General features: G+C 45.1%; 1 protein-coding gene across 1 annotated transcript in view; it reads left to right on the top strand.

The window, feature by feature from the left end:
• MRPL58 (mitochondrial ribosomal protein L58) overlaps window positions 1–12,845 on the top strand; it is a 93,970-nt gene that overhangs the window by 66,767 nt on the left and 14,358 nt on the right. Inside the window, exon 4 of the mRNA XM_085617064.1 lies at window positions 8,277–8,359. Within this exon, the coding sequence (XP_085473190.1) occupies window positions 8,277–8,359 (83 nt within the window). The remainder of the gene's footprint in view (window positions 1–8,276; window positions 8,360–12,845) is intronic.

The raw sequence follows: 12,845 nt of genomic DNA, 5'->3' as shown, positions 1-12,845 counted from the left end.
AGCACGACATGCCCTGTTTATTTAAAAACAGTAGTGTATCTTCTCTTCTCAGTGACAGCATTTTTTGGAAATCTGAGAAAAAACACACACGCACTCAATCTGCCCTACAAATCTGTTTTAACGCAGTGAAGATCAGTGTGGAAAGCTTGCACTTCAGTGCTTTCAACATGGCAGTTTCATGACCTCCCCATGCCCGGCAAGTAGCTAACACTGCCAGAGGGCTACATCCAGGACTTAAAGTGGGCCGGCACCTGCCGGTGCTGGGCACAGGCAATTCTTAAAGCAGGTGGTCAGACGCATCTCTATTGGGCTGTCCATTATTACCCTCACCCTCAGGGTGTTTTTTTTTTTTTTACTCTGCAGCAGTGCCACTGCTCAAAGCATTTAATGTAACTTCAACGAGACTCGTTATAGTTCTTTCAGTCTCATCAATTCAGCACTGAAGCATTTTCAATATTACATACAACAAAGCCGTAGCTACTGCTTATTTATCTTATGCAACTAACAACCATTGACAAAGCCAATAGACCTGGCTCATTGTATGTGTAATGTTACTTGTTGTATCATATATCGGGATGCAATGACAGAAAACGCAAATACCAGTGGGGCGGCACACTATGCTAAGCACAGGTTTTTAGCATACGTGTTTTTAAGCCACGCCCTTAATTACATCCACCACGCCCATTTGAGAGACCCACCAGATTTTTCGTCCCACTTAAAGCCCTGGCCACGGGTACCTCGGTGTTAGAGACGCAGCAAAACGCCAGCTGGGGTAATACAACATTATAATCAGCACCAGTTGAATTACAGCGGCACCTAATTTGTTCAGAAATGCTACATTGTAAGCCGAAAGCGCTTTATCTGTGCCCCTCCCTCCCCCCCCGACCCCCCCCCCCCCACCCTAAAACACGCTACCATGATTGCAGGCACATGAGGCACTGTTCTGCTCTGCATGACGGATGGCCGATCTTCCCGTAGGTCGGGCCCGGTTTGTTGAGCATTAAATTGCCCAAGTGCGTGCCACCCAGTGTTTTCCCCCACACTGCCGGACTTCTTATCTTGCAAAAACCTCCCCCTGGGCAGCCTGGCACCCCGCCTTAACATAGTAATTAGACCCCTAACTTTTTTTATTGTATTTTATGCGTTTTTATATAGCGCTGACTTTACCCGAAGGTGTCGGAGCGCTTCACAATAGGAGCAGCAGCGTTACATGAGGAGAAAATTACTAGTGGGCATGTTAAAAAAGCAAACATTACATTACATGAGGCAAAAGTGACAATTGTGCATGTATCAAAAGCAAACAAAATACAAGAAGAGGTAGCAAACGATACGTTACAGGAGGAAAAAGTGACGTGTGCAAGTTACATAAGCGTACAAGATACAAGTAGAGGTATACTACTGCAATAAATGGCAGACACTCAAAACACAAAAACACACTGGGAAGGCACTTCTATAGGCATGGAGTACAGACTTTTGTATAGTGGAAGGACTTCCTTCAGGGAATAGAGAGAGCGTGAATTAGATTTGGAAGTGTCTTTGAAGGAGGAGAACTTTGAGGTCAGTTTTGAAGGAGCAGGAAGAGGTGGTGGTCCGGAGCTGAGGCGGAAGGGAGTTCCAGATTCTCACTGCGTTGCCCGAAAAGGATTGGGCCATCGATCTTTTCTTTTTGAAAGTGGGAGGTTCAAGCAATATATTTTCCGCATTACTTGATGGTCTAGAGCCTCCAGAGAGTTTCAGTTTATTTGCCAGGTAGCGAGGAGAGGAGGAGTGCAAGGCTTTGTGGGTGATACAGGCAGTCTTGTAGATAGATCTTGTCTCGATGGGAAGCCAACGAAGGGTGGATAAAACGGGTGTGATGTGGTCGCTTTTGGCCCCATATATGAAACGAGCTGCTGAATGGAGAACAGATTTAAGGGGGGGACAGGAGGGATTTGGGGAGGCCAGTAAGAAGAGCATTGCAGTAGTCTAATCTAGAGAGAACCAGCGATTGGACCAGGGTTTTAAGGTCTTGCTCCGGGAAGAAGCGACAAATTCCCCAAAGAAGGCGCAGTTGGTATCGAGCAGACTTTGCAATGGAATTGATGTGGGAGAGTAGATTGAGTTTTTTGTCGAGAATGACACCAAGGGATTTTGCGCTGTCGACAATGATGGGTTTATTGTTAAGTAGATTCATCTGATCCATCCATGATTGAACCGGAGGAAGAGAAAGTGAGGTGGAGAGGAGGAGGAATTCAGTTTTGGAGGGATTCAGAATCCAGTTACAGTCTTACTTAACCTGGCGAAACGAGGGCCCCCTATGCCCCTCCCTTCTCGCTACCCCCACTTACGCACTTTGTCTCCCTCTAACCTGCCTCTGATATTGAAGTGTTTTTTAGCTGCCCCTGTTGTGTCACCCCTGAACAAATACCTTTTTTGCGGTATTCTGTGAGATATATCATCCGCCCAGGCTCACAGGATGTTGAGCCACGCCGAGATTCAAACTTCACTCTGAGATTCAAACAACACCCTGCTCCTGAGTCAACCTGTCCGAGCCTCGGCCCACCTCGTCTCCCCCTTATACCGCGCCATGTACTACTATTGTCTCGTGTAACAACCTTGCGCTCCTGTGCCCAATTACAATCTGAACAACTCCTAAAATGGGCCTCCTGCATCTCCTCTCATTGCTCCCATTCGCACCCGCTCTGTCTGCCCTTCAACCTGACTCCGAAATTCTAACCCGACTCCACATTGAAGCCTTCTTCCTGATACTCAGTACGTCACCCCCATGCCAAAGACCTAGTTTGTGGTAGGTTGAGGACATTAACCTATCTGCCCAGGATCACTCACTGTATGTTGAGCCGCTTTCAAGTCGGCAGCTCTGCGAATAGGGCCACATCGCTTCCTCCTTTGGTCTCCGCTATTGCCTACTGTGGTTCAGCAGGCTCCATTGACTACTCGCAAACCTGCACTGAACATCCAGCATCCAGAGAAACCATCTTCCCTCACGAGCGTTACCCCTACCCCAAGCCTTTCTCACCCCCCCTGCCGTATTAAGTACCGACCATTACCCACCCCCCATATCCATATTAGTGCCTGGACGTCCCCCCCCTCCCCTTGCTATTCACGGGTATTTCACCGCTCTTAATTATCCTTATCCTCTCCCCGCACTTTATATCTTTCGTGTTGCAGCTTGTTAGGGCCTAAGCTCCCGTACCCATCCCTTGCCAATGAATGGCACTTGAATCCCCACTGTGCCTTTCCCACTACTGTGCTCATTTAGAACCACCATCGAGCCAGTGCCAGAACAACAGTTCTGCCCTACCATTATCACACATCGTTCTCTACTCTCCCGCACATTGCTCCACTCCTGCTGCCATATCAACTTCAATCGTGGGGCCATTGTACTGCTTTGGTTCCACCAAGTGGCCAAGAGGTGCAACAAATATGAAAATCAGTGACACTCGGTTTGAACCGGGTCAGCTGATTTTCAGCCGGTAGGGTACTGTCAGGCACACTCTGTTTAATTGATTTCCGGACAGCCTAGGTATTTTGTTAGCCGGAGGTACAGGACATTGGCATAATCCAGCCTATATATAATCTGAGACCTAACCACTGTACCTAGGGCCTCGTTAGGAAGCAGGGGAAGAAACTTCAACATGTGCAGAATCCAAAAACAGGTTTTCACCACTGCTGACACCTGTACCCCCAAACGAGAGCTGTACATTAAACATCACACCCATATTCCTAGCCACTGCCGTTGAAGAAGGGGCACTGTCATGCCAGGCACCAACCCATTGTGAAAAGGGGTCCCACCAGGCCAATAAGGCAATTTTAGTGGCCTGCAGTCAGTCAAGCAGGGCCACCGTGCCGCTGGCAATTGCACCCCTCGCAGAGCGGGCACTTTCATGCAAGGCACCAACCCATTGTGAAAGGGGGTCCCACCAGGCCAATAAGGCAATTTTAATGACCTGCAGTCAGTCAAAAGGGCCACCGTGCCACTGGCAATTGGACCCCTCGCAAGATCCCCATCATGCACTAGCAGAAGTTGAGTATCATCTGCGTATGAGATTCTCTTGATGTTATCGGAATCTACCAAATATGCCAAAGGAGACATGTAAATGTTGAAGAGAGTGGGACTAAGAGAGGAGACTTTCGGCACCCCCACCTCAACTTTTTTCCTCTTGAACCATATGGCTTCATCCATACCACCTGCTCTGGTCCTTCCAGGAAGGAGCTCAGCCAGCTCAGTGCAGAACCTGTTAACCCCAGGTGCTCTAACCTGTACAGCAAGATGTTATGATCCACAGTATCAAATGCTGCTGATCGGTCCAACAGCACCTGACCCACATTGAGTCCCGAAACCAAACTACACTTAATGGACTTTGAGACCTCTAATAAAGTGCTCCGGCGGGCTCTGAACCCTCATTGAGGGGTGTGAAGTAGGTTATTCTCTGTCAGAAAGGAAGTGAGTTGCTGGTTTCCCAACTTCTCCAGCACTTTAGAAGCAACTGGAAGTAGTGATACTGGCCTAAAGTTGTCTAAGGATTTTGGATCTGCATTTCCATTCATCCGGTCCTACCCCTGAATGAAGGGAAATCGCAAATAGCTCCTGATACAATGGAGCATTAATGTGAGAGTAATAATAATGCAACTAGCGGGTGCGTTGTTACCTTACCTGCTTATTATGGATGCATAATAATAATAGAAAATGAGCTGCCCTGTTTGGCTTACTGAGTGCAAGGGCACTGGTTCTTTATCTGGCCTTTTGTGTATTGAATAACCGTGGGCGGAGAACTCCGCTCCGCCTGCAGAGTGTGCGGAGATTTGCCTACTCCGCGTTCTGCGAGTTGGCTGGCCGGCCCCCACCTCCCACCCCCTATTAACAATTGAAAAACAATTAAATTAAATAACTTTAACGGGGATGGGCGCGCACGCATGCGCTGATTTTTCCAGAAACAGCCATGAAGATGAGGAGGGTGGCCCGGGGACGACGCAGCCTAAGTAAGTGGTTTTTATGTACTTTAAGGTTATTTAATGTAATTGGTTTTCAATTGTTAATGGGGGGGGGAGGGGGGGATGGGAGGTGGGTGGCGTAGCGGAGCTACGCGGAGTTTCACAGAGTTTGTTTTCGGCTCCGTAGCACTCAGCGTAGCCCCGCTACGCACACTACGCCCAGCCTTAGTATTGAACTTGATCCGCTCGTTGGTCAGTTGTCCAAATTCCATTTGCGTAAATACGCAGACACAATATCTGTAAATATGGTTTTGTTAGTTACATTATGTACAATTATCAATTTGACTCGCGCTTAATTGATCCTTTTGCTGATCAGTCTCAGCTGTTCATGTTTCTTTTTCATGACACCAATTGCATCCTTCTTCATGTTCCTAGCAGCCCAAACTATGTTTGGGAGTCTTTTTGAACTACGACAACTGCCTTGGTTTTTACAGGCAGGCATTTATCCAAAGTTTTTATACAATATTTGGGTATCGTTCCTATTTGCTGAGCAGTTGACTCTATTCCAGTTTCTTGTACTATTGCTGTATCCGTCCGTGCTGAAAAATGAAAATAATTTGCCCTGAGATCCCATAGATTAGCTTTCGGGGGGTGGCAACAGGCAAAGGATTATAAGGAACGAAGCCTAAATGTTAATGTATTTGTACTTATATAGCGCACTTCTACCCAGAGGTCTCGTAGCGCTGTATTCATACCGCTGTGGAACCCTTCCTGGTTTTCCTGTGAGATGTCCACTCCTGGGCACCCCCCAAGGTGAAGCCAGGCATCCTAGCGCTGTGGGGGCCATTGTGGAGATTAAGCAAGCTATTGCCCAGAGTTGCACAGTGGGACCCATGATTAGAATAGGCACCGAGGCGAGAATTATCAGGTCCGGGGAAATTGAATCCAAGAGCCGCCGAGGCGGGAATTGAACCTGGTGCCGGGCCAGACCACTGCATCAGGGTCTGCCGCTCTAACCATTGAGCCACACTTCTCCACACTTCATAGTGAACTTACTCATTTAGTTTTTGACACTCTGCCCCAAGAAATTGGCAATTCAGACAAATGAGATCGTAGTTCTATTCTGGCTTTTTTAATTGGTCACAAACAAAATGCATTTTTAAATGTGTTAAGGCACCCACTGCAGAGATCTTTGTGTGCTTTGTAATTTCTATGGTATGATCACAGTAAGATAACACTAGCAGTTAATGCCTTTGCTGGAAATTTAGTCTCTTCATAGGTTTGATGCATCATAAAAAATGCATAGAACGTTTTTGTGTCTGTAAAGCACAATATCTAATATGCAGACCACAGACTTGTAGTTCAGGTAGGCAGCTTAGTAGTTTTTTTTTTTTCTATCCATTTTTTGAGAGAGACCCTTGTGTTGCCTGCAGATCACAAGTAATAATCTTTGTACTGTACTTCATCGCACTATGAGCATCAAGGTGCTGCATGCAATCTGCAAGGCAGAAGTGTAGAACCTTTTTGTTTTCCCTCATTCTTTTGTTAATCTAAGGCTGCTAAAAAGGGTTCCTTTCGTTGCAATGAACACTTATTAGTAAGACAACCGAATGCCACTCCGGTTGTGCCACGACGCCTGATTACACCGGAGCTGGTGTGGTGCAGGTGTATGATGTATGATGTGACGTGAGTTGAGTTAAAAATACCTCTGAGAACCCTTGCCTGTGAACTTTATTAGCGACGGCTCAGGATATGATTAAAAAATGTGTGGTGCAACTAAAAAAATAATTTATTATCTTTATTGTTGTCTATGGATTTAAATGTTTCAGCCCGCAAGAGTGTTCGAAGGGGGCTTTCTTCAGGACCGTGTGGTGAAAGTGGTGAATGACAAAGTGTGAAGTGCCCCGTGAAAAAGGGAAAAAAATAGTACCTACACATGCGCGAAGGTGTGTGGACTGAGTGTCTACGTACTTACGGGCACTTTGAAAAGGACACTTTGGTAGAGACTAGCCAGCTGATCAGGGCTCAGGAGGAGTTCACTCCGATGTCGTCAGACTTTGGTCTCCGAGTGCAACCCGCCTTCAAACCTGTTGTAGTTTACTGATACCTTAAGACACATGGTGCATTTTTCAGATTGATAGACTGATTTTTATCAGAGTTGGGTTTCCAAAGCTCGTAAGATGTTCTGTCTCACCTGAGTCCTGCAGATAACCACTGTTCAGCTTTGGCATCCTCATTACTCCCTTTAAGTGTTAAGAAGTTATTTGGTTTTACTCACAGAAGTAATGTAAATAGGTTGAAGAAAATGGCACATACAATGATAATGCCCAGATTTGTTGGAGACAGTTGGCAAGTTTAAAACAATATAGTAAGTTGGAAGTTGTTTGACAGTGTTTTCTAGATTTTTGTTTTAAAGAGGTAGCTTCAGAGGTTCTGTTTGAATATGTTGATTGAGTTGGCTACTCTCATCTGGAATATTGGGGTATTCCAGCGAAACAGGGCAGAGTTACTGTTAACAAGGTGTCGCAGCTACGAGCCAGAAAATCTTTTTTTGTATGTTAGGGAATGTGATGAAACTGGCATACTGAACAGGTGAGACTTGTGAGTAGAATAGAACAGTCACATGTATGAGAACTCGTGCAATGATCAAAACACATGCAGATGATTTTAAATAGATGTTCGTGGACAATAGTGTGCCTATTTGTAAATATAAAAGCAAAGTAATAAATGGTTTCCTAATAATTTTGACTAATATGTTTATTTTGGGAACGTTTTAACTGTTAGTGTAACTTCCACATCAGTCGCTTTTACAATATTAAATTGTGACCACTGTAAATTAACAAAACAGTTTTGGCTTCCTTAATCTTACCCTGGCTGTTACAGTGACCAGCTGTTGTAATATTGGGTATTTGTTCTATTTGGTAGTCTAAAGGTAATCATATGGGTTTAATTTGGCAAGACATAATTTAAGGCATATATTGAGCCTATATTTTTCATGTTATGATGCGTTTAATAAATACTTTTTCTAAATGATGAGCTGTAATGTGATGTGTATTTGTACTGGTTTAAAAAAAATACTCATTGAGATGTTTGTAATGTACATTTAGGGAGATAAGTAATCTGGCGATTAAGTTGCCTACATCAAAGTTTGGCTGTAATCCTGGCCACTCCAATATTTAGACATCTGCTAATTTTTTTGTATTGAGTTCATTTTTTTAAATATGTAAAATGTAAACTGTAACCTCTAAAATTGATGTTTTTCAAGCAATAACCATGACCACCTAACCATGACTGCAACTGAGAATTCTAGCAAGACTCATGCGTTTTTGTTTTCTTTTTTGCAGTTAATACAAAGGCTGAAATTCGCTTCCACCTGGCATCAGCAGACTGGATCTCTGAGGATGTGCGACTGAAAATAGCTGAAAAGGTATTGACTAGACAACTGAGTTGTAATTTGAGGGGCTTAGCATGTATAAGGAGTTTGTGTTTAAGTAGAACCGTTTAACAAAGCCCAGCTCTTTGAACTGCTATCATTTCCAAAGATTCCTCTTGACACATTTATTTGATGCAGGTGTCACTTTTTCTGGTTAGATCTGCTCCTCTCTAAGCCATTACAGTGGAGAAGCAGTACACATAGTTAGAGCCTCCTCCATCATAGTGGTGCATTTTTTTTTAAAACTTGGTTTATATATCAAATCTCGTGCCACTGCCGAGTCTGACACACTGCTTTGCCTGAACTATGAATGAAGTATGCAATGTATGGGCGTGACGGTATTCTTAAACCTTAGCCAAACCCATCCTTTCAGTGGGTGATTATTTTTGCCCACGGATCGATGTTTTGTTAGTAACTAGAAATTCGAATTATCTGTTCATCCATCAGCTGTCTAGCTGAGGAATGTTCCAACACCCACATCAAATGTGTCATTCTACTGACTTTGCAGGTATTGGCTGCCCGGGCATCTTGTTAACCAATTAGTAGAGAAGGTTATTTTGAGTTGGATGAAGACTACTTCACTCATGAACTCCAGAGTATCCTTTAGTGCAGTTGTTTCTTGCACACCCGATGTAAGGGCCGGTATACCATGGTCAATACCCTGTGTGTAGCATGTGCTATCAACACAAAGTACTATGTTTGCCTTTGGGTAACGAGCTTAGTCCTCCAGGATTCAAGAGTCTTTTAACCTTGGTAAGATGGTATGGCCTGAGATTCAGCATAATATACAAGTGAGAAATCCTTTTTCTGTTTGCACGTTTGCTAAAGGTGGCTAGGGCACACATTGGAACACTGTTCTATGTTCTTCATGGTCTGTAACTTCTTTCCCTAGTTCTATCACACCCTACCAGTTCTTCCTTTAATCTCCATTCCTCCTCTCCTTTTTTAGGTCTCACCTGACCCAGCGTTTGCGCTGGTCTGGCGAGACTTATTGAGAGGGCTCCAAAAAGTGCTACCAGGCCAGCCTAGCGCTACAGTGCATGTGCGCGGGCGCGCGCGCCGCGCTTTACCGCGATTACTTTCACTTTCGCGGCCGCTTTGATGTTTGATCGCGATCACTTTGGCCACACGGCCGCTTGGCATGGCCAATAGGTCTTGCTTTTGGGACCTTATAAGTATTTAGTTATGCAACTGTTGCATGGCTAAACACTTATAAGGTCCCAAAGGCGAGACCTATTGGCTATGCCAATGCTTGTTCTATTATGTCTCTCTCCACTGCTATTCTTTGTCTTGTTCCCACACCCTGCTCCCTTTTCACCCAGTTTTCAATCCTTGTTCCCACCTTTTGCTTCGGCCTCTTTTGTCAGCCCTCCCTTTGTCTTGCCTCCTTCCACACATTCCTGTATACCCCCCTTCTCTCTCTCTCAATTATCATGCTTTACATGAAGTGAAATCTGTTTGAGGAGGCAAATATCAGGCCTATCTCTTCTGTTGACTGCCAAATATTAAATCATGTGGAAAAGGCTGCAGAGTTTTTTTTTTTTTAGATGTTTAAGCTTAGTCCTGTATGCCACCTGACAGTCCTTAGCACCATCAGTTTGCGCATGTTCAGTGGGTCTGAAAGACTAAGTTAGTGTAGACTCCTAGGCATGCTTTGCCCACAAGTGGCCTTGTCTGTGTGTTACACTGCAGACTTGTAAAAATCCGCACCGACAAAGGCAAAAGTGAGAAGGCCTCATAGCATTGACAGCAGATGCTTTCATCACATAGAACAGGTGCAGCATATGCTGCAGTTGTGCAAACTTTAACACAGAGGGAAAATGTTACTTACACAGCATCTGTTTTTGGCATGTAGTGCTGTAGATTCAAATGCTGTGGATACTCTTGCCATCTAGTGTTGGGCTAGGGCATGTGCAACTTCTTTTTCTTCTAAGAAGTCTTTCAAGTCACAAGGTATAGTGACTCCTCCTAAGACTGGTAATGCACATGGGCATCAGCTCCATTGTTAGATTATTTTCTGTATAGCCGGTGAGGATGAAGATGGAGTATAGAAAAGAAGATGACCATGTGAAAGAGACTGCATCAACCAGAGGCTTCCGAAGAGGAAATTGGGTGCATGTGAATCTACAAATGCTTTTTTTTCCTTTTTTTTTTTTTTGAAAATCGTAATCAACATTCACAAAGATATACATTCTTGGGAGTAAGTGTTAAACAATATCTGACTTATTAGCAACATAAACGTGCGAGTGTATACAGCAGATGTAGTACGTGACTATCATTTTGATACTTAATACACATTCTCTACATCCAGACATGCAAGAGTATTAGGGTGACTTGCCTGCGGCATGAGGTCCCAAAAAGTAGTCACTTGTGTTTGGCAGCGTGTTACATCACACAGCCATGCCTTCTTTGTAGGCGCCGGTATGCGGGCCCATAGTATCGCCACCTGCCGCTTAGCCTGCAGCAGCAGCATCGCTGCAAGCAGACGGTGTGCAGCCATAGGTTCCTTAACATACCCAAGCAAATGCAACAATGGGTTCGGGTGAGGTCAGGTTTCCCGTGATGGCACGAATAGTCTCACACACACCGACCTCCAGAAGCTCGACACTCTTGGGCAGGTCCAGGTCTGGTGTAAAAAGTTAGCTTCCGGTGCTGCGCAGCGCCAGTATCTTGCGTCGCTAGACAGTCCAATCTTATGTAGTTATATGGGTGTGATACATTCAATGCAGACATTTTAAATGGAAACATTTATAGGTAGGGTAGAGGAGTTCTGTTTGCCCACAGCAGTAATACCATTGTTCACCAGGCTTGTCCAGGCCAACCTCTAATTCCCACACCCGGCATGCCCTCGAGGTGTATAACGGGGAGGCGGACATCGTTAAGGAGTAGAGTCGGGTAATGAGTTTACGTGGCGTAGGGGTTGTGTATATATATTCTAGTGCTACAGTAGTTGGATGGGGCAGGGAATGAGCCATTTACAGTTCTACACGTCGTTCTGATTTGGTAGTATAGAAGTGTACCCATCAAAGTGATTTCCCTCGTGTCCGTACAAGTAAATGAGGGGAGGAACTGGTCGTTTGGGTACAGGTCAGAATATGTTTTGATACCCAATGTCGCAGCTTGCCGCGACATACCATGGTCCCATAGAGGGGGAAAGGAGGGATTAGCCGCCAGAGCTACTGATGGTGCATAGAGCTGGGCAGCGCCAATCCGTCTATGGATCCCCTCCCATGCCCATCTCATGCACTCCATTGTGTTTATTTCGGCCCTGGGAGCTGTATATGGTTGGAACAAGGCCGTTTTCAGCTGCCATGGAGCAGTCTGGTCGCTTTCTATTGCTAAATGTGGCTGAAACGGTGTGGGGTGTAGCCAAAAGTGTAAAAAGCTCACCTGTCCACAGAGAGCGTATAATTTTAAATCTGGAGCACCCAATCTGCCACGTGTCGGGTACTACGTAAGGATGTCATACGACACAGAGTTGATGACGTGCCAACTAGCGCAATCATGTTGGAGCGCAGCCTTTTAAAGAACTTGTGACGTGAGAGGAAGCAGAATGTTAACAAAGATATAAGAATTTTGGTTGCACCACCATTTTTGCTAACGCTATGCGCCCAGCAATAGAGTGTGGGAGCTTGTTCCATCCCTGTATACGGGTCTCAATTCATTCGACTGTACAACCATAATTTACTCTCCACAGTTCCTCTGGGTCTCTGCACAGCCGTATGCCTAAATATTTAGTTGGTTCGGATGCCCATTTTAAAGGGTAGTCCATTTGGAAGGGTCTCGCAGATTCAGTAAGCAGAAATAGGAATTTTGTTCCAGTTGATCTGGATACCAGAGCATTCCCCAAAGCGGATCACTTCCCTCGTCATGGGAGTCAGGGTAATTAATACATGAGGGCACGCTTGACCTCTAGTGTGTGGAGGGCCCTGTCTGCTACTGTGTCTGGCTGCAGGAAGAACACCGGAAGCTCAATTGTCTGATTAAGGTGGAACGGGGATTCCATCTTAGACAGAAACCTTGGGTTAGTCTTAGGGCGACTCAGTCGTGGACTTGGAAGAAAGATTCTTCTACTGTAAGAGCTTGACACTTGCTCATACGCCTTAAAGATGTAATGGCAATGAGGAAGGCAACTTTCCGCGAGAGAAACTGGAGGGAGCAGAAGTGAAGAGGTTCAAACGGAGGGCCCATGAGTGGAGACAGAACTATGTTCCTATTCCAAACTGGGGCATGGGGCACTCTGCGTGGAATAATCCCTTTGATTTCTTCCATGAAGGCTTTGGTGACGGGAACTCTGAATAAAGAAGAATGTTCCCTGTTTTGTAGTTAAGCTGCAACTGCAGACTAGTTGAAATGAATTGAAGTGTCGGCAAGGCCTAACTTTTGAAGATGAAGTTGGTAACAGACTGTCTTGAACCACTGGTTTTAGTTGAGCAATGCGTGGCAGCACTGGACAAACCTTTTCCAATTGGGCGCCTAA

Source organism: Triturus cristatus, chromosome 7 (assembly GCF_964204655.1).
Source record: "Triturus cristatus chromosome 7, aTriCri1.1, whole genome shotgun sequence".
NCBI lineage: Eukaryota > Metazoa > Chordata > Amphibia > Caudata > Salamandridae > Triturus > Triturus cristatus.
The sequence above is the reverse complement of the archived record's forward strand: the minus strand, read 5'-3'. Positions and strand labels throughout refer to the sequence as shown.